Consider the following 22,391-nt stretch of genomic DNA (forward strand, 5'->3'; position numbering starts at 1 on the left):
GACTAGGTCATGTTAACAGTCACACTTAAGTTACCTTAGGCTAATGTTAGAGTAGGCTAGGTTAGGCTAAATTATGTTAATTAAGGTTATTTTAGACTAACATTTGTTGGGGTAGGCTAGGCTAGGCCTAGGTACTTTTAGGTAATTTTAAGCTAACATATTTTAGGCATAACATATCATATCACATGCTAGGTAAGGTTAGATCAGGTTAGGAAATGTTATGCTAAGATAGGCTAGGTGAGGCCAGGTTAGGTGAAGTTTGTTTGTCGGACTGTAAGCTCTATAAATCAGACATACTTAAAAAAAATAATAAAATAAAATAAAAAATAATAATATAAAAACACCCACAGATATAAAAATCCTACCATCTATGAGAAGAAAGAAGAATGTGTCTCCCCCCATGTGAAAAGATTCTGCTTGTTTGACTCTGGCATGAATGTCTAGAGGCCGTGGGTTCTGGAAGCCTCCACTAGTCCACAGGTAGACAAGACAGGTACTGGACACTCTGTCTCTGCAGACCACCAGGTACTGGCTGTTGCCACGGGTGACGGGTAAGGTCACTGTAATGTCCTGTAACTCCATGTCCTGATAGAGAGAGAAGGAGGCGCCGACCCACACAAATACCTAACAGAGTGAAAGAACCTTACTCAGAAACTGCTAAGTGCAAATAGCACCTCACAGAGACAAAGGAGGGCAAATTCACATCAATATTTAATCTATAATGTTGTGTTGATGTCAGCCAATAAAAAAACATTTTAATCATTCTTAATGAATCCTCAGTAAACCTTCTGTGTGCTTCATTTGAGGAGGTTGTGAAAATTGTATTTATTTACTGCAGAGGTGAAGTAAAATGATGATATGGTATATTCAGTGATGGCTCTGGCTTGATTTTGAACAGTCCTTCCACCAAATCTTAATCTTGTTCTCCTTTACTAACCTGATTGGAGGACACCAAATACTCCTGATCATCAGCTGAGAAGTGTCTGACATCTGGAGATTCCACCGTCAAAGTCTGCTCCTAGAAAAGGAGAACAATCGAAAACAGAGAGAGGAGTAAGAAATTTTTTTTTTTTAAAAGAAGATGTAAAGCCATAAATAGAAAAGCCCCTCAGAAATGGATCACAGTCAAGTGAAAAAATAAAACCAGAGTTTGTGTTAAACCAAGCCCAAAATGCAAGAGCTATAATTCCTGTAGGACATTTAAAAATAGGGAGAATGTAAAAGCACTCACTAGAGTGAGGTTGAAATCGGGCTGTATGCGGAACAGGCTGACGTTGGTTTGGGGAGACTCGACTGAAGCCCTGTGTGTTATTGCTACATAGGAGGAGCTGTTCACAGCAAAACCGATGCACCTGTCTGGGCTCTGGATCAAAACAGACTGTAACACAGAAACAGAGGGACAAATACTCCAATTACACTTGAATTATTCTCCGTTAAAACAACATCACTTATCCACGGCGGAGTTGCCCATTCTGGAGTCCCAAACAGGGCTATAAATTAGCTCCATACCTCTATAGGGACAAAGACACCTTGCCACCAGTACAGCACGGCCAGACCTGGGGAGGAGGGGCCTGATTGACCTTGCTCCAGTCGCACGGCCAGAACTGAGTCTTCCTTAGGTACTACACACCAGCCTGTCGTCAGACTGTCTCTCAGCTTCTGATAGACCACCAGAGCTGGACTGTCTCCCCCTGGGGAGTTAAAAGAGTTAGAAAAAACCCCTCTTAAACAGTTGCTGTCACAGTTTTTCTGACTGTGACTTCATCCTTTTCTGCCTGGTCATTATTTTTATGTAAACAGATTGGATAAGACAGGCAAGTGTGCGTTTGGGTTGGTACTGTCTTGGTGAGTGAGTATACTGAATGGATTGTAAGTGTTTAATTTTCTTACTCATGCCAAAGGCGGTGTCTGATTGTGTCTCCCACTCTACGCTGACGGCTGTGTCCACACCGTTACTCCGAGATACAGTCAGAAAGACAGTCTCACCGGCCTCCTCAACTGTCACAGAGTCAGTCCTGAAACATACACATACACCCAATTGAACACAAACACAAAAAAACAAACACAAACACAGGCATGCTCACACACACACCCAAAAACACAAACAGAAACATACACGCAAACATCCAAACATAAACACACACACACCCACACCCAAATGCACAAAGACAAACAGGTACATGCACAGACACAAACACACATGCAGGGTTAATACCAAAAAAATCAGTGAGGTTGAGTTTGGATATGCGTGCATGTGTGTGTAGGTGTGTGCGTGTGCGTGTGAGTGTGTGTCTGCGTGTGCATGTGAGAGTGTGTTTGTGTGTATGTGTGTGTGTGTGTGCATGTGTGTCTGTGTCTGTGTGTGCGTGTGTGCGCGCACGTGCGTGTTTGTGTATGTCTGTGTGTGTGTGTGTGTGTGTGTGTGTGTGTCTATGTGTGTATGTATGTATGTGTCTGGGCCTGAATCCTTGCCTGTTGATAGATGGTGATATTCTGAAGAGGCCTAGTGGGGCCTGGTTTTGCAGTACAGTGATGGTGGTCTGTACTGACTCTCCTAGCCGTGCTCCTCCAGTTGGGTTAAACAGCGTCACTGTAAATGTCTCATTCATCTCTGGTTCTTCATCCAGAACTGCCCAGATCTCCAGGGTCTACAACACAGTCAAAGTTTTAACATTTCACCAATTAATGAGCCTCAGAACATACAGAATGACCATGTGTATCCTGAGTACTCACATAAAATCCCTGATACACCAAATGGTAGATCCAAACATTTAACAGTTTTAAGACCACTTAACATTAGTATTGTGCCAGTAAGAACATTTACAGCAAATTCTGGCAAAATTTTCCAGGCAATTATTTTTCATCAAATAAAGTGCATGTCACTGTAGAAAGCCAGTTGACCATTAACCAGTTCAGTCCCATTTAACCTATCACACATACACATTAGCATATACATGTCACACATAGTCATCATTCCCACTTCTCTCTCTCCCTCACCTTAAACCTGACCCCGTCCTCCAGCACGACAAAGCCGTGAGAGGGCGAGAGGTCAGTGGTGTAAAGAGACCCATTAGAGTCAGTGATGGAGAACTGGACCATGACTGTGCCAAATGTGCCCTGAGGGGGGTCCCGAACTATGTACAGGGTGGCTACACTGTCCCCAAGCCCTGACATGGAGGTGGGCTCTCGCAGCAGGAAGTGCTCACTGTTGTTGAAGGAAATGATGCCACGGCCATCGTCATTGGTCAGAATGGTCACCGTTGCTATGGAAACATGAGTGGAATAATTTTGCTTAGTGGGCCGTGTTGAGACATTGATGGTTTGAAGACTTTTTTTTTTTTAGGTGAATGTGATATAAAAATATAAAACCAGTCCGAACACCTGCTGTATTAACCAGTGTTAACCAATGTTTGACCAGTTTATTATGTTATAATATACCAGTAATAACACATAGTTCTTCTGTAATGTTAACCAATATATCATATCTGTTTTAAATAACCCTATTTGTGTATAACCAGTATGAACTGGAATAAACCAGGTTAGTCCTCCTGTAATGAAAATCAGTGTTTATCAATGTGAAACAATATGGCCTACATCAAGAATTAACTCGCTCAAACCAGTTTTGACCAGAACAACCTACCTGTGGTATTGGGTCCCAGTTCAAGCCCCATGGATGGATTAGTCAGTATGAGTCGGAACCTCTCGTCTCCCTCTGGAAGAGCATCATCTAAAATCTCCACCTCCACAAACTTATACCTCTCCCCATCAACAAAATGGAGCACCTACAAGACAATCATCCATATGTTTTATCATCCATCCTTTTATTATCCTCTGAAGGTAGTAATAATCCAATCATAGGGGTATCTGTGAGGGTAGTCTAGCACAGCCAGGAGTGAATTTTGACCCTCTGGTAAACCTTGGTATCTCAAATGGGACAACCAAGATATTCAGGAGTTGAAACATGAAATTCTCGTTACAGATATCAAAATGGTTCTCTCTTACAGAATGATGAGGTCTATTAAGAAGAAAAGGTGAAACGACTTTGTAAATGAAAACTCACACTTGGTGTGGTGTTGAAGTCCAGCCCTACTTGGGCCTCCAGGTTCTGAGCATAGAAGAAGACTGAAACATTCCCATAAGTCCCTGCATCTCTGTAGGCCACCAATGTCAACAGCCCAAGCGTTTCATTTACCTCATAACTTCACAGGAAAGACAAAATACAAGAAATTTTAAGGTTTTTATAGTGGCAAGCAACTTGGAATTTTTGGTAATTGTATTCATAGAAAAATTGCATGATTACAGAGTAATTCAATGGTGTTATGATAAAAACAGTTAATAAGAACCTAGGTTTAAGTGCAGCAAATGAAAAGTTTAAGTGTATGTCCTTACTCAATACTTTGCCAGCCGATAATTCCTCTAATGCCATCATTAGCTTCAATTGTGATTTCTGCCACAAACCCCTGTGTGTCTGTGAAAACAGACAACAAAAAGTCATTAACACAGCATTAACTCATCAACTGGGTAAATGAAATTGAGTATTTGGACATAGATTAAGTATGTATTTAATCATTTTCACCTCACACTGGGCCTTAGTAGCAAGAGAGAGTTTAAGTATCTGTTTTACTGTTAGAGGATTATGGTGTGATTTTGCTTTCTTTGTCTACTGTCACTAAAGCCTCCAAATACAGTCAGAAACAACACATATCTACTGTTACCTTTCAGTGTATAATACACCTCTATTGGATATGTAGGCCCAAGGAAAAAATGAAAACAGGAAAAGAAAGGAAAAGAAAAGAAAGAGGGGAAGACATACAGTATTGGTTGAGCTGGCAGAAGAGTAAAGAGATGGAAACTAAGACTGCAGAGAGAGAACAGCTATAGAATGAAGAACAGAGCTAGAACAGTGATGACAGTTAAGAAACAGAAGTAATAAAATATTTCATATCATTCAATCACGGCAAAACAATAAATAAGGAGAACAGAATCTAAAATCCATTATTTATGAATTATTTAGATCATTTTAATGCGCTTTCCTAATTTCTTACCAAAACCCAGACAATATTAAATGTTAAGTAGCCAGATGCCCTAGCTAAAACACACAGATTTACAGCTAAGTGAGTAAAGTCAGACCTAGTTTTGGAGCTGTTGGAAGGGTGGTTATGAGTACGGCTGACGTTATGTTGACCAGGAAAAATTCTTTCAACTCTGGAATGTCATCCTGTGGAGGAATAAGACCAATATTATCAAATTTAACAAACAAAACAAACTAAGATAATGACCAATTAAAGACTCAAAAATATGCTGTTCTCTGTTACATTTTTACAGGGGTGTGTATAATGAACAGTGTGAGTGTGAAAAGCCATTAGAGACCAGAGAATGTGTGGTTTTGAGTAAACTTTGACTGGCTTACGTCTTTGATGGTTATGGGGATGGACACAGAGGTCTGCCCGTCCTGTAGGACCACAGACCCAGACACATGCTGGTAATCCTGGTCCGGTTCTGCCAGAGCTCCCTCAGTCAGGCTCAGGTCCTCCAAAGAGCCTCTGACTGTCTCATAGCTAATGCTCACTGCCCCTGAGCAGAGAGAGAGAGACAATACAGAGACAAACCTTTGAGCGCCCTGGAGGCTACATTTACATTATGTTTAACTCACATACATTTGTAGCACCCTGGAGATGCCACAAATGTTATGGGAAAACAGTGATGAGAACGGTAGATCACAGATGGCAAGAGGGAGAGAGAAACTTGTGTGTGCCTATAAGCGTGTGTGTGCATGAGAGAGAGAGAGAGAGAGAGGCTGACCAGATGCCCCGAACTCTCTGTTGATGTATATTCTGAGGGTGGTGTCTCTCTCCTCTGTCGTCACTCTGACGGATGAGGGGGCAATGCTGAGCATTCCGAAAGGCTCGTCGCTTGTCTCCACGGTGATCACCGCTTCCCTCCCCTGTGGATCCAGAGCAGCCACGCCTGTTGCTGTCACACCTACAAAAGAGAAAACACTGACTGAGACTCGGATCACAGAAGCACACACACACACACACACACACTCACACACACAAATACATACATACACGCATATGGGCACATACACACAGAGACACACACACACCGCGTCTCATTTACTCTCAGCTAACATGAACTACTGAATAATATATAAGGCTATGCAAAAAGCCACATTGCTGACCATGCAAATGAAAAATGCAACACTTTCATTACATTGAAGACGAGTCAATAATAAATGACCTGAAACATAAATAGACAGAGTGAATGTAGCTTAATATAAACACAGGACAGACTGTCGCTTTCTATCACGTGACAAATGATTTGTTTTGTCAGCTCTGTTTAATTCTATGTAATCATAAATGTAAAATGGGAGAGTAGTCTTACCCTCAGTTCTGATGTTGGAGAGGGTAACTGTGTATTCCTCTCTCTCCTCTGGTGTACTGTCATCCAGCAGCTGTAGGACCACTGTATCATTCAACATCCCCTATAGCAGAGGTCACACAGGGTCAGAGTTTTTTTTTTTTTTTACAATAAAACATTACACAAAGCAAAACATCTAACCTCTACTTCTTTTAATTCAATTTTATTTTATATGCAAAAACTTAATGCATACGCAAAACTTCGTAGTGATAGTTTTGGTGCCTTTATTAGTCTATGCAGTATAACAAGCAAACTAAACAAACTAATAAAGACAATTCTGTGGTTTAAGATAGGAAAAAAGGAAACAATAATCAAGTCAGGTAACTGTGAACAGGCTCAGGCCAGGATGTGAGCTTACAGTCATTTTCCATATATTCCTCGTTTCATTTACCTCAGTGAAGAAGAGAATTCCGGAGGAATCAGCAAATGTGAGTGCAGTCCTGGGGCCTTGGACTGACCACTCCACAGTCACATTCCCTACGGCTGGAGTAGTCCTCTCCACCAGCAACACCACTCTCTCACCTTTATGATAAAAATCACATTTACAACTGAGCAAGGGACAGTTTACTTGTTGTCTTCATAACAGTCATGAGCTAGCTTTGTGGTTGAGAGACTTATCTGCAATCAGCTACTTCGTACATCGAGATAGAGGGACACGCAGTCCTGTTTGTTTTACATAACTGTCAGATGAATTTCTTAGATGTAGTTGAGTGTATTAAGTTAAGAGTCTTTGGGCTCCATTCATTATATCAGCTTCCCCAGAGGCCCATGTCAGCTGAGCGGTCTATTAGACTGAAATAACAGGAGTTCTCGCACACAGAGTGAGGGTAGCCTGTCATGTCAATTAGCCATGCCTTCTGCCTAATGTAGCAGATGTTTTACCTCTCTCTCTCTCTCCCTATGTGTGTCTCAGTCTCTCCCTTGATCACCACAGTGCGCTTAGCTGACACCTGATCACTCAATTACAAGACATGTTTGAAATGCCAGGACATATGTATCAGATACATCAATATTTAAGCTGAGACAATGCATAATTCAGTGTACAGGTGGATCATTAAGTTGGCTGTTTGAAGGGAGCTTTACCCTCTCATACAGATCAAATTTGGTTCATTAAAACCAAGAGCAAAAGCAAAGAGGTGGCAGAGAAAAAAAGTGAAATGGCTCCAGCACTTGGACATATCCAGATGTGCAGGTATCTGAAAACAATGCTTGCAGATATCTAATAAGAATACAGACCAGGCAGAACACGCTGAAGTTGACTGACCGCACAGGAATGACTCCACCCACCTTCTCTGGCAATGACAGAGCGTGAATCAGAGCTAAAGCCCAGTACACCAGCCGCGTGGTCGTTGGCGAGGATGAGGATGGTGACTGTGTCAGAACTGGGCAGGATACGGCTTCCTCCCTCTGTCCTCACCAGTCCTATCATCAGCGTCTCGTTGGCCTCCGGCTCCGTGTCATCGGTGATGAAAAACTCCACTGTCTTCCTCACGTCACCTGTGGATTACAGGCAAATAAAACCCATTAATGCAGCTGTCAATGAACAGCAAGCTTAAAAATATAAATGCTTAGAAAAGATTTATAATGCTGTATGACTGTTTCATAATCATAAATGTTACTTTAAAGTTGCTTTAAAACTCCAAATTAGGAATTATAATATGGAGCCCTAAATTTCAGACCTACCCTCTGCAAAAACGAGAGTTTCTCCTGTTCCGTTAAAGTCAGCATTGGGCGTGGCATTGCCTCCAACATATTTCCACTCAACGGTGACCTGTCCCAGACTGCCTCCTCTCCGCTCAATGACGAGGAGCACGGTGGCCCGTGGCTCCTCCTTCACCTTCAAATACAGCCCATTCTCACTAGTGCCAGGACTGATGCTATAGAGCAAAAACACCCCAAACGCATCTCCATTCATCCCTATGGTGACCAGAGCTGTGTCTGGTTGCCCTATGGATGGTCTGTTCTTCTCCTCCACTGTCATGTTAACCAAACTGACCCTTAGAATCCGGATGGTAAAGCTCTCGTCCACCTCCGGTAAGGAGTCGGTCAAAATCGGCACGGTCAGGTTAGCGATGCCCGAACCGTCCTGCATGGTCGCGGTCTGCGCTGTCATGGTGACATAGTCGCTCCCGGCGACGGCTTGCGAGCTGAAGAGCGAGATGGCGGCAGTGGAGTTTTTGAGGTAGGTGAAGGTTTGGGCAGACGACGTCAACTGGGTGGGTTTGGTGGTCGCCCAGAAACAGGTTGCCGTGGGAACCCTGAAGAAGGAGAAGGCCTGGCAGGCTCGTTCACGCAGACAGAAGGCTGCACAGGCATTCAGAGGGTCCTGAGGTGACGTGATGTTTATGGGTCGACGCTGGGCCATGGGGAGGGCTCCTGTTAGCGGCGGATCGTAGTAAATAAGAAAGTCGTGCCCCTCCCTCTGTGCGATGCCCACGACGTCAATCTCAGCTGTGCTGTACAGGATCTCCAAAAGACCAAAATGACCCCCACTAGAAAAAGGAGAAAGGAACACGCTTCTCATCATTCTGATATTGTTCATTGCCAATAATAAGATCCTAAAGCACATTCTGTGCTTAGCTGTACCCAGAAAAATCATCAAATAGTCTTTTGTTTAAGTGGAAATAACTGAAGAACATATGATCGACGGGAATCAAGCAGTGAATGATAAACAAGTGAATGAACAGCCTCACCTTCTCCGGACAGTGATGTTAGCGATGTAAACACCCTCCAGAGGCTCCTGGACACGGTACACAGCCTGCTCAAAGTAAACCGTCCCGTAAGGGTTATCATTAGCAGGAACGATGATGTTCACGATGTTTTCTGCTCCAACGCTCCCTCCGTTTGTGGCACCGGTCAGTTCCACTCTTATAATCTGAAACACAGATTAGAAAGAAAAGAAAAAGGTTATCTCAACGTTGAAATGACATTATTTTAACATCTAATAGAGAAACGGATGAACGCAACCCCTCACCTCCTCTATTTCGGGGATGTTGTCGGCCAGGACTTCCACTTTCAATGTTTTCATGGTTTCACCAGGAGCAAACCCGACCTCTCCGGACAAAGGTCGGAGGTCACCTGTAGCAGGTCTGCCGTTGACTGTTGCTCTCCACTGCACAGACACCTGTCCTATAGTGCCAGCGTTCCTTACTATGGGTAAAGACACCTCAAATGAGCCAGTCCCTGGTTCCTCTATAGTGACGGGCGCAGCCTGGAAAACTAGAGAAACACGATCATTAATTTTTGTCTTACAGGTCATAAAAAAGGTATAAAATACAATCAAAATGTTCTCCATGTAACTTCTTCAGATAAATACAGTCTAAACACAGTGGTTCATACATTCTGGTAATATTACAAAGCAAAATAAAAGTTTGATTCTCTTAAATGGAGATTTGGTATTTAACGTCACTTTAGGAACTGATGTGAATTGACTGATCATAAATACTCTTTATGATTTCCATAAAAGACTGAGTATGAAAATATTTAGTCACTAGATGATATCTAAGATGATATCCATCTATACTATGTGAATAAAAGCTTAGATTAGACTGAGTTGGGTTGGAAGCCTGGACTTACCGAAGGATCCATATGGATCGTCAGAGGGTTGAATGGTGATGACTGCCTGTGTCAATTCTCCCAGGAGAGCGCCCCCTGTGGTCTGGTTGAGCAGTTCTATGCGGAAAGTCTCCTCCAGTTCAGGCACCACGTCGTTGATAATGAGAATGGGAACTGGTTTACTGGTCTCTCCCTCCAGTAGAACAACATCAGAGGAAGCCACACTATAGTCCTCCCCTACACACACACACACACACACACACACACACAAAACAGAATATAACACACTCATAAAACCTGGCAGCACTGGACTGGTTAGAGTGTTTGTGTAAATATATTGATATTATACAGGTTAAAAGTATGTCCACAGACAAGTACATTCAGAGGTTCTAAGAGATTATATTCTTTTTTATGTTTTATAAAAACGTGCAAAACTCATTTTTATTTCTGCTCACCGACTCTGGCAGTCATGGGTACGGCTCTGAATTTGACAGACACGTCAGCGAAAATGCCCCCAATACGTGTAACATTGATTATGGGGCCGACATAGAACTCTGGTACGCTCACGGCAGGGGACGACAGCTGCAACACCCCGAAGGCGTCGTCGCTGGCCTCTATAACGACCTGGGCTACGGTGGTGTTCCCCACACCAAGGCGAGGAGACAGAGCAACTGGTAAAAACAAACAAGCAAATGATTACACGCATAAGACAAAGAGCATTACATCATTTCTTCTAACAGGTGGTATAGATTGCCTATTCCAAATAAATATGGCTTTAATAGTGAATGCATAAAACGTTGAAACTGCAAAAGCGTTGTGCTTTGACAGCTTTTCATGATCTTATTTTAGTGTAGATATTTTCTGTGTGTACCTGCCTCTCCTGTGTTAAAACAAATATCTCTCTAATTTTGAACATAGCTCTTGATTTTGAACTTTACGACACACATAAATAAATGTATTTGCATGCATTTCCTCCCATTTTTGGACAGAGACCATAAACTATTCAGTTACTCCAAAGAAACATCTAAAACTGTTTTAGTTTGAGCAAAAACAAGCCAAGACAATCATGCTTGTAATACCAGTCAAAACTTATCTACCTACTCAGTTTTTCAGGTGCTCACATCTGTACATGTACTTAAACACCAGTAAACCTTTATTAAACCAGGGCTTGAAACTGTAAACTCTAAACAGCAAATGCAAGACTGATGCTCACCTGGTCTGCTCTGCGCACCCTGTACCAGTGTGACCCCAACAAGCCTCACAAAGACAGACTCCGCCCTCTCAGGCTCCTCATCGTCCAATACCCTCAAGGTTACGTTTGCCTCACTCTGATTGGGTGCAAAGGTTACAGACTCTCTGACTGGCACAAAGTCATTCCCAGCACTGGCTCTGTCCATGCCAGGTGTGCTGTAAGGGGTGGGATCAGAGTCCCTCAGCGTCTCATAGGTCACCCTGACTCTGCCCATCAGACCCCTCCTTCTCTGGATGGACAGAGTGACCGGGGTGTTGGTTTCGGGCACGCGGATTGGCCTGCTGCTGTCTGAAAACACAAACAGCCCATAGGGGTCATCATTCGCCAGCACGGTCATGGTTGCAACAGTTTGGTCGCCGAGGCGGCCGTGGGAGACGTTAGTGAGGCGGATTTTGAAGCTTTTGTCCAACTCAGGAAGATCATCCTGTAAAACCTGGAGGAAGATATTCCCAATGGTCTGGCCCACCACAAAGGTCAAGTTTCCCATTCTGTAGACAAGTTCTTCCTCTGAGTCAGCATCTGCCTCCCAATACACCGTCACATTGGACAGAGAACCAAAGGTCCGCATCACCTGTATGAAGGTTCAAATAGCATCATCATCATCGTCATCATCATCATCATCATCATCATCACAGCTAGCTTTCCCAAAATCTTGAAATCTTAAGTTTGAGGAGAGCTGCTGAAAAGTGCTTGACTTCCAATCAAACTAAGCCTTTAGAAGATTATGAACAAAACCAACAAATGTTTTGCTCCTCAAGCTTTGTTCAAGTCTAAATATTGGCTGGTTCCTACATGCAGAATGTTACGCTGGCTTATCTCCAACCTTTTTGTAATGTGCGAGGCCATTCTAACCTGTAAGGTGATAGAACTTCGCCCCTCTTCTGGCTCAGTGCCATTGATGGCCAGCGAGTCGGCACTGAACTGGAAAACTCCATGAGCGTCGTCGGAGGCGGCAATCGTCACAGTGATGTGTGAGGCAATGCCAAGGTTGGCTATGAAACACAACATTAACATAACCCATCATTTACAGAAGAAATATCTCACATCTACAACTGAAATAAAAATAAAAGGGTTTACGATAAGGTCTAAATAATTTCGAAACACAGTATGAAATTAAATAAAAGGAAATTGTTTTTGTCCAAAAACAGCAATGCCAGGTTTACATTTTGTGTCTCCATGGTACAAGACATAGACCAGAAGCCCTGTGACATTTTCAATAAGCGTACTTACAACTGCTGCCTCCCTCACAATACAACTGCTATTTGCTTTTCCCACATTGCTGAAGTGAGCGTTCACTGGCTCTTGTGCAATGCAAATAATATGGCAGGTCTTAGTAGTGTTATGGGACTGCTAAACTAGCAGCCAAGAAGCTGGAACCGTTCAACTCTGGCCTTAAGACAGACAGGGATTCCGAGTTTTACAACTCTTAATCTAGAACTCACAAAGCAAAGCTCTCTTTTAAGTGCCAACCTCAACCGTCCATAAAACTTACAAAGGAATGAGGGGGGGAATAAAACCCACAACAAAACAAGAGTGTGCTAAAGAGTGAATTAGCATTAGCTACAGCTGGGCTTCAGTCAAAACACAAAAGTCAACAGCATTTCAACAAGCAAAACACTTTACTGCCAAGAGAAACCAAGACACAATCAACAGACAGTCACAGACAGTGTGGTTCTCCTGCAAGCCACACCACTGCAAGCTGAAATAACATTTCTGCAGTTGCCATGGCGATGAGAGAAGGGAGAGGATAACTGTGTTTTGGGAGTCAACGCAGGTTTTTTGGTGGTACCGTAAGGAGGGGGAGGTCTTACCATGATGATAGAAGGATGGAAGGAAGAGTTCAGAATCAGTTTCTCCGCTGCCACTGCCCTCCATCCCAAAGAACTGATCCACTTTGGATTTACACAGGAATCATGCAGGAATTGCACAGGAGTCAGATAGGAGTCACACAAGAATCATTCAGGAATTGTGTAGAATTATACAAGAATCATAAAAGATTCACACAGGAGTAACATAGGGGAAACACAAAAAGGAAACATACAGGAATTGTTTAGGAATCATAAAGTAATCACATAGGACTCATATGAGAAAGACACAAGAGTCATTTAAGTATTGAATCACAGATCAAACAAAGAAGAACCAAATAAGACCCAATCAGAAATCAAATATGAGAGAGACAGTGATTAAACATGGATCAAACAGGAATGAAACAGGAACAAAATAGGGATAAACTAGGAATCGCTCACAGGAATATATAGAATGGGATGGTGAAAATGTAGTGATGCAACAGGGGATTGGACAATATCACACTGAGACAACATAGTAGAGTACAAAGAGTAGAAAGAGGAAAACATAGCAATGAAATAATATAGAGTATGGAATAACAGAAGCATGCTAATGAGACTTAGACTTTACTAAATGAAGAGCAAAATAGGGAGATGAACGACCAGTTACGAACGACCTGCCCAAAAACTGCAATGATTTCCCATACAAGATTTTCAGCATGATATGGGAGATATGACCAGCTCCAATTGCTGTGTCTGGGATGCAAATGAGTGTATGTTTTTGTATTCTTACCTCCTCCTTCAGGATTATAGAGCTCCAGTCTGAAAATTTTGTCCAGCTCTGGGACAGGGTTGTCCACAATGGTCACATTGATGTATTTGAATCTCTCCCCTGGCAGGAAGTCCAGCAAACCCTCTGAGTCCTGTTATTCAAAGAAAACAATAGACAGTTTTCTCACAACAGTTCCCAGAAGATGTAGAATAAAGTCAGAGTGTGTGAGACAGGAGTAGGTCAGGACTGGAATTCATTTCAAGCAAAACTGATCTGTGCTATTAATTTAAGCATCTATGAAATGAAGTGCATATAAAATAAAGGAGAATTATACTATAACTTGATTACCCAACTGACCTCATAGTCTTCTGGACTGACGGCTGTGAAAGGAGTCGTGCGATAGCCAACCATCACCCTCCCCAGAAGGCCTTGCGCCCTGGTCACCAGAAGACGGACCACGCCTACCTCCTCGCTAACAGTGACGTGGGCTTCCTGTACGGCTGGCCGGATCATCCCCTCTGTCAGAGGAGTCGTCTGGAACTGAAGTAAACCTGGACCAGAAGTCAAACACTTGGTCAAAGCCCTACTCAAAACTATATAAAAAAAAACCTTCACATATGTATGGGGCAATCGTTTAGTTCATGTATCTGTTGGGTTTAACAATGATGAGTTGACCCAAAAATGTACCATGCAATGTTATGTAAAGTAATGACCGACATATCTGTATCTTGGGTCTCTTAGAAACCCTGGAAATGATAAAGTAATGAATATATGGAGAGTCGAGAATTATAATCATAATGGCTGTCAGTTAAGCATTCTACATTATACCATAAGGATGGTCACTGGATTTGATGGTAACCGTGGTAACGGCATTGTTGGGGTCAATGCTGGCTCCGCTGGTGGGGGTGGAGCCCGACTTCCCATCACCAGACTCGGCAGAAACCAACACAATCTGGAAGTTCTCATCAAACTCAGGAATATCATCGTCCAGGACAAGCAGGTTTAATACCTTAGAGGTGTAGAGAGACAAAATTACCACAGAAGCATATTCAAAAATAAGCAATCAAACACAGTGTGGAAAATGCCTCTTATAAAGCTCCTAACTGTGTATGTGTTCATCTTGACTGTAACAAGACTCTGGAACTCACCTGTGAGACCAGTCAAAACAACCACTAGATGGGGCTAAATGACAATAAGCATGTCACAATCCATTAATTTATATTATTCTGAGAATGAATTATAAGAATCCATTCCCATTCACCTATAAAACTCCAAACAAACTCTATAAACTTGGTGAAGTGTGAGAATATTCTTTGGCCTTTTTTGAAATGTAAGCCCTTGAGTTGCATTTTTTTGTGTGTCGTAATGATAAATGAGTGACAAGTTCTATCTTCTACCTCAGAGCGCTGGCCAGGGAGGAAGAGGATGGAGCCAGTGCCGTTGGCAAAGTCTGTGGTGTTAAACATGTCACCAGCGGAATCGATCTGTCTGACAGTGTAGTTTACATAGACGTAGTCCAAAGCCCCGCGTGTCCGCTCCACCACACAGGAGATGGTGGAGCCCTCCTCAGATATCTATAGATAAGAAACAAAGAACTCAATCTATGTTCCTAAGTCAGGAACAATAAAAAAAGCACTTCTACTCATAAGTGTTTCCTTGCATTTCTTTGTTGTTTTTGTGGTTTTGTGATTTGCTTTTTTTTTTTTGTTCTGTTTGCATTTAAAATTGTAATAGGACATTTTTTAATTTTTTGCTTCGCTATCACCTTGATACAAAATCTATTAAGCGTACCTTACTGAGCCAGTAAAAAACAAACAATTCATAGCCCTTGCAGTCTTTTAATGTAAGTGGTACCGGTGCCAATACATAGAGCAGAGAGAATTCAACCAGCACACAGCAGGACAGAACTGTCAAAGACAAGCTGCTGATTGACTGTATTTTCTTGTTGTAGTTCATCAGTGAATATTTGTGACTGTATTAAAACTATAAATTAGTTTAGGTTTAAATTAGTTTAAAGGTCAGTCCTTTGGCTGTCTCCGGACGTGGTGTGATTTGCAGAGAGCATGCTTGGAGTCACATGCCACCGTAACCAGAGGAGATGTGTCACTATAGGAATGCTCCACCCAGGTCTGCCATCTGTTCTGTTAATTGACTCAGCTACCGTACACACCGCGCATCCAATCTCCCTAAAGAGGGGAGCACACAGTTCTTCCAGTCAGGCGTGAAGACGCATCAAATATACACAAGGACATGCCTTCACAAGCAGGATTTATGTTACAACTCTCTCTAGGCAGCCAAAACTTAGGATGACACACCATGACTGAGTAACAGGATCAAAGTTAATGGAATGTATAACAGCCAATGGTCTGTGAGATAATAATGACTTTTTGTGATGGTGAAAGTGTGACTATGCTTTCTTATTCTTTGAAAGGTGGATGTTATGGTTTAACTGTAGCAAGTGATACAATGGACTTTTTCTCCTGTAAGGGGAACGAAATCCTGTCCACAGACCTTGAGCATTGGTGGGGAAATGTATATTCAAAATTGCACTGAACTGTTGGAGTTTACTCTAAAGTTTCTAGAAAACATAAAATGTTTGGTATTAGTGTTTAGTTTCCAGAAAGCATCAATCTAGGTTTTACTGCAGAATATGTAAAGAAAACATAGAAATCTTGCCTTTCTGTAGAGTTTCTAGAAAGCATGAGCTCTTGCCTTTACTGTGGTGGCTCTAGAAAACTGATCATGATTTCAGCACTTGAATTAATGCAAAACCCCAAACATGTCAACTATGAGTATGAGTTATGACATGTGTATGAAGTTATGAGTTATGAAATGGGTATGAATGTGTTTGTCTGTGGGTCTGCCCTGCGATGGACTGGTGACCTATCCAGGGTGTTTCCCTGCCTTTTGCCCTATGAGCGCAGGGATAGGCTTCAGCACCCCCATGACCCTGATTAGGATAAGTGGCTTAGATAGTGAGTGAGTGGATCACATTTGCCTCTATAAAGGCCGAAAAGAAGAGAAATACAAACCCTCAAAGTGATTATCACCTTACAGTGTTCATTAGGCTGTGACAAATGCGCAAGCCATGCATTCCTCTTTCTCTTATGTGTTCAGACAGCTCAATAACAGGCTGATTATAAAACTCCAAAATTAAAAATCAGAGGAAAGATTTCGTGACCTGTGCAATGTTCAAACAAAATTTGAATTTTTAAAATTCAAAACTTCCCATATTGGAAAAGTAGATGGTGGCACGTCTTGTACATTTCCCAAACTGTTAAATTTTCACTCTATGGATGCTTTCGCTCTTGATGGGTTACAGCACCAACAGACAGCATAAAAACCGTGTTTATCAGAAAGCGAATAGCGCGAAACTTTCTTGAGTTGACGATACGACACAACTGTCAACTATGCAAGCCTCTCTCTCCGTTTGATATCAAGCGATCGATTATATGGGATAATATGTCGTCGCATAAACTCAGTTACGTTAAAGCTTGCACTCGTTCTGGGCACGTTCAAAAATAGTCTTGAAACAAGTTTCTTCACTTACTTGGGTATATCTGTGGTTAAAATAAATTATGCATAGTTTGAAAATACCCTATTTATGTGTTCGTTTGTGGATCAGATACAGTAGATAATCGTACGAGCAACTGTAAGTAATTGTAAGACTGTAAGTGAATTTTGACAGTAATTTCACAGAACGAGGATACTGTGTTATCAAATAGAGCGCAAATAATTTGCAAACTGTATTGTGGAATTTGCGGATTGGCGGAATTTGACTCTGAGTAACTCCACAGAACGAGGCCACTGTGTCATCATATGGAACTCAAACCATATTGTTACATCATAAACGATGGCGATAAACACACATACTGTAACAGGTGTATACTACCTCAGATTCCACGAAGATACAGATAGAGGAAATCATTCGCTCTTTTTGGTTCAGCTTCAACACGATAGCAGCGCGGTTATGAACTTTAATTACAACTACATTGCTTCTTCAAATCCACATCAAGATAAAGGTAAGGCATTTATTATTTTTCATCTATAATCAAACAACTGTTTTCAGTTTGACTGGGCCGCATTTTCGCTGTCCGTTATAAATCAAAATTTTAAATATCAGCCGAAGAATCGATGTACTCACCAATGTGCTACTTGCTACTGCACTATTTTCCCCCCAGCTACAACGGACCAAAACTAAAATGTTTACTATAAAACAATTTATCAGTTTTATATAAATCACACCTGAGCACATAACTTCTGGAAAAATCAATATTTTATACATTTCCTTTAATAATTATTTGCCACCAAGTTACTAGCCTATCCTTAGCACTTCTAGTCATCAAAGACATACTGTAAATACTACTTTTAGAGTGAAAGTGATGTTCAAAGTAGTCAAGTTAGCAAACCAACTCATTTTTAAATTGGGATGCCTTTCACTACTGCACAGGAATTTATCATGTCCCTGAGTGCAGTCCAGTGGTGAGGAGAGCTGGTCAGGAAAAGCTCAAAAGAGCTTTTCCATCAAAAGAACTGGATGGTGTTACACAGGAGAGCAAGAAGCTGATGAAGACAGAGGCCATCAGCTTCAAGGAGGCAGGTGTCAATTCTGTGTTGGGTATGGCAGATAGGAACATCAGTAAAAAAACTCTGCAGAAAGAGAAGTCTCGCCCAAAGAAACTTAAAGCACACAGAAGGAACAGTGGGAAGCCTCAGGGGACAGCAGACAAAATCAGTGTCGAGGTCTCTGGTGAGGCTGGATGCACCTGTGGTGGGAACTTGGTGTCTAAAAGCCTGCTGACACAAAAACTTATGATGTCAGTCCAGGTATTTCACCGTTTAGGCACCAAACTGGTCGAGTTCAACCACAGAGAGGACCCCAGGCCGCAGAACCAGCAGGTCAGTCAGAAACGGACTGGTTCTGGACTGTGCCCCACATGTTCCTTTGGACACCTGCCTGGACAAACACGTCCCGCACAAGGCCACTCCTCCACACCATTCCTGGGAAGCACACAACATCTTTCCAAACTGGACAGTGCTCCCAACAGGGTCCCTCAGAACACTCACAGTTCCTCCTGGATCCGTGAAGAGTTCCACACCAAGTATGTGTCCATACCCATTCCTCCCCATCTCAGAGCAGAGAGAGAAGCCATGAAGCTGAGAGCCCAGCGAGAAAGGGAGGAAGCTGCTAGAGTCACCAAGCTGGGTATGGACTGTTCCATCCTTGTGGACAGACAGAGGGACCCTTTCATGGACCATTTCAGCCAGCTCTTCTCATAGACACTGACATGAAGAGCATCCTGAGCTCTCCTTACTAGTCACATCCTGGGAAAGAGGTAAAAAGAAAGAAATAATTCAATTTCTTAAATTTGGATGCCTTTCACTATTAAACAGGAATTTATCACATCCCTGGGTGGAGTCCAGTCACCACAAGGGAGGACAAGTTGAGGAGAGCTGGTCAGGAAAAGCTCAGAAGGGCTTTTCCATTAAATGACCCAGATGGTGACAGAGCAGAGCTCAGGAAGCTGATGAGGACAGAGGCCATCAGCATCAAGAAGGCAGGTGTCAGTTCTGTGCTGGGCGAGGCAGGCAAAAGTATCAAGAAGAACACTCTGCAGAAAGAGGAGTCTGGCCCAAAGAAACTTAAAGTACACAGAAGGAACAGTGGGAAGCCTCAGGGGACAGCAGACAAAATCAGTGTCGAGGTCTCTGGTGAGGCTGGATGCACCTGTGGTGGGAACTTGGTGTCTAAAAGCCTGCTGACACAAAAACTTATGATGTCAGTCCAGGTATTTCACCGTTTAGGCACCAAACTGGGCGGGTTCAACCACAGAGAGGACCCCAGGCCGCAGAACCAGCAGGTCAGTCAGACACGGACTGGTTCTGGACTATGCCCCACATGTTCCTTTGGACACCTGCCTGGACAAACACGTCCAGCACATGGCCACTCCTCCACACCATTCCTGGGAAACACACAACATCCTCCCAAACTGGACAGTGTTCCCAATAGGGTCCCTCAGAACACTCACAGTTCCTCCTGGATCCGTGAAGAGTTCCACGCCAAGTATGTGTCCATACCCATTCCTCCCCATCTCAGAGCAGAGAGAGAAGCCATGAAGCTGAGAGCCCAGCGAGAAAGGGAGGAAGCTGCTAGAGTCACCAAGCTGGGTATGGACTGTTCCATCCTTGTGGACAGACAGAGGGACCCTTTCATGGACCATTTCAGCTCAGGATGCTCTTCCCATAGACACTGACATGAAGAGCATCCTGAGCTCTCCTTACTAGTCACATCCTGGGAAAGAGGTAAAAAGAAAGAAATAATTCAATTTCTTAAATTTGGATGCCTTTCACTATTAAACAGGAATTTATCACATCCCTGGGTGGAGTCCAGTCACCACAAGGGAGGACAAGTTGAGGAGAGCTGGTCAGGAAAAGCTCAGAAGGGCTTTTCCATTAAATGACCCAGATGGTGACAGAGCAGAGCTCAGGAAGCTGATGAGGACAGAGGTCATCAGCATCAAGAAGGCAGGTGTCAGTTCTGTGCTGGGCGAGGCAGGCAAAAGTATCAAGAAGAACACTCTGCAGAAAGAGGAGTCTGGCCCAAAGAAACTTAAAGTACACAGAAGGAACAGTGGGAAGCCTCAGGGGACAGCAGACAAAATCAGTGTCGAGGTCTCTGGTGAGGCTGGATGCACCTGTGGTGGGAACTTGGTGTCTAAAAGCCTGCTGACACAAAAACTTATGATGTCAGTCCAGGTATTTCACCGTTTAGGCACCAAACTGGGCGAGTTCAACCACAGAGAGGACCCCAGGCCGCAGAACCAGCAGGTCAGTCAGACACGGACTGGTTCTGGACTATGCCCCACATGTTCCTTTGGACACCTGCCTGGACAAACACGTCCAGCACATGGCCACTCCTCCACACCATTCCTGGGAAACACACAACATCCTCCCAAACTGGACAGTGTTCCCAATAGGGTCCCTCAGAACACTCACAGTTCCTCCTGGATCCGTGAAGAGTTCCACGCCAAGTATGTGTCCATACCCATTCCTCCCCATCTCAGAGCAGAGAGAGAAGCCATGAAGCTGAGAGCCCAGCGAGAAAGGGAGGAAGCTGCTAGAGTCACCAAGCTGGGTATGGACTGTTCCATCCTTGTGGACAGACAGAGGGACCCTTTCATGGACCATTTCAGCTCAGGATGCTCTTCCCATAGACACTGACATGAAGAGCATCCTGAGCTCTCCTTACTAGTCACATCCTGGGAAAGAGGTAAAAAGAAAGAAATAATTCAATTTCTTAAATTTGGATGCCTTTCACTATTAAACAGGAATTTATCACATCCCTGGGTGGAGTCCAGTCACCACAAGGGAGGACAAGTTGAGGAGAGCTGGTCAGGAAAAGCTCAAAAGGGCTTTTCCATTAAATGACCCAGATGGTGACAGAGCAGAGCTCAGGAAGCTGATGAGGACAGAGGTCATCAGCATCAAGAAGGCAGGTGTCAGTTCTGTGCTGGGCGAGGCAGGCAAAAGTATCAAGGAGAACACTCTGCAGAAAGAGGAGTCTGGCCCAAAGAAACTTAAAGTACACAGAAGAAACAGTGGGAAGCATCAGAGTACAACAGACAAAATCAGTGTTGAGGTCTCTGATGAGGCTGGATGCACCTGTGGTGGGAACTTGGTGTCTCAAAGCCGACTGACACAAAAACGTATGATGTCAGTCCAGGTATTTCATCGTTTAGGCACCAAACTGGGCGAGTTCGACCACAGAGAGGACCCCAGGCCGCAGAAGCAGGTCAGACACAGACTGGTTTTGGATTGTGTCCCACGTGTTCCAGTGGACACCTGCCTGGACAAACACGTCCCGCACAAGGCCACTCCTCCACACCATTCCTGGGAAGCACACAACATCTTTCCAAACTGGACAGTGCTCCCAACAGGGTCCCTCAGAACACTCACAGTTCCTCCTGGATCCGTGAAGAGTTCCACGCCAAGTATGTGTCCATACCCATTCCTCCCCATCTCAGAGCAGAGAGAGAAGCCATGAAGCTGAGAGCCCAGCGAGAAAGGGAGGAAGCTGCTAGAGTCACCAAGCTGGGTATGGACTGTTCCATCCTTGTGTACAGACAGAGGGACCCTTTCATGGACCATTTCAGCCAGCTCTTCTCATAGACACTGACATGAAGAGCATCCTGAGCTCTCCTTACTAGTCACATCCTGGGAAAGAGGTAAAAAGAAAGAAATAATTCAATTTCTTAAATTTGGATGCCTTTCACTATTAAACAGGAATTTATCACATCCCTGGGTGGAGTCCAGTCACCACAAGGGAGGACAAGTTGAGGAGAGCTGGTCAGGAAAAGCTCAGAAGGGCTTTTCCATTAAATGACCCAGATGGTGACAGAGCAGAGCTCAGGAAGCTGATGAGGACAGAGGTCATCAGCATCAAGAAGGCAGGTGTCAGTTCTGTGCTGGGCGAGGCAGGCTAAAGTATCAAGAAGAACACTCTGCAGAAAGAGGAGTCTGGCCCAAAGAAACTTAAAGTACACAGAAGAAACAGTGGGAAGCCTCAGAGTACAACAGACAAAATCAGTGTCGAGGTCTCTGATGA

At 43.4% G+C, this 22,391-nt stretch overlaps 1 protein-coding gene across 1 annotated transcript in view; it reads right to left on the bottom strand.

Annotated features, from left to right (window-relative positions):
- The window catches only part of adgrv1 (adhesion G protein-coupled receptor V1), a 117,360-nt gene that overhangs the window by 69,202 nt on the left and 25,767 nt on the right, over positions 1–22,391 (bottom strand). Inside the window, exons 21-48 of the mRNA XM_030777753.1 lie at positions 15,184–15,360; positions 14,615–14,795; positions 14,144–14,337; positions 13,808–13,928; positions 13,042–13,122; positions 12,083–12,222; positions 11,192–11,801; positions 10,434–10,649; positions 10,000–10,215; positions 9,398–9,642; positions 9,117–9,298; positions 8,107–8,915; positions 7,711–7,920; positions 6,815–6,945; positions 6,388–6,487; positions 5,803–5,982; positions 5,411–5,574; positions 5,131–5,218; positions 4,390–4,468; positions 4,061–4,199; positions 3,641–3,782; positions 2,998–3,263; positions 2,473–2,648; positions 1,891–2,015; positions 1,510–1,691; positions 1,232–1,378; positions 938–1,018; positions 366–624 (exon numbers count right to left, since the gene is read on the bottom strand). Coding sequence (XP_030633613.1) covers positions 366–624; positions 938–1,018; positions 1,232–1,378; positions 1,510–1,691; positions 1,891–2,015; positions 2,473–2,648; positions 2,998–3,263; positions 3,641–3,782; positions 4,061–4,199; positions 4,390–4,468; positions 5,131–5,218; positions 5,411–5,574; positions 5,803–5,982; positions 6,388–6,487; positions 6,815–6,945; positions 7,711–7,920; positions 8,107–8,915; positions 9,117–9,298; positions 9,398–9,642; positions 10,000–10,215; positions 10,434–10,649; positions 11,192–11,801; positions 12,083–12,222; positions 13,042–13,122; positions 13,808–13,928; positions 14,144–14,337; positions 14,615–14,795; positions 15,184–15,360 — 5,641 coding nt within the window. The remainder of the gene's footprint in view (positions 1–365; positions 625–937; positions 1,019–1,231; positions 1,379–1,509; positions 1,692–1,890; positions 2,016–2,472; positions 2,649–2,997; positions 3,264–3,640; positions 3,783–4,060; positions 4,200–4,389; positions 4,469–5,130; positions 5,219–5,410; positions 5,575–5,802; positions 5,983–6,387; positions 6,488–6,814; positions 6,946–7,710; positions 7,921–8,106; positions 8,916–9,116; positions 9,299–9,397; positions 9,643–9,999; positions 10,216–10,433; positions 10,650–11,191; positions 11,802–12,082; positions 12,223–13,041; positions 13,123–13,807; positions 13,929–14,143; positions 14,338–14,614; positions 14,796–15,183; positions 15,361–22,391) is intronic.

The sequence above is a fragment of the Chanos chanos genome, chromosome 1 (genome assembly GCF_902362185.1).
Source record: "Chanos chanos chromosome 1, fChaCha1.1, whole genome shotgun sequence".
Taxonomy (NCBI): Eukaryota; Metazoa; Chordata; class Actinopteri; order Gonorynchiformes; family Chanidae; genus Chanos; species Chanos chanos.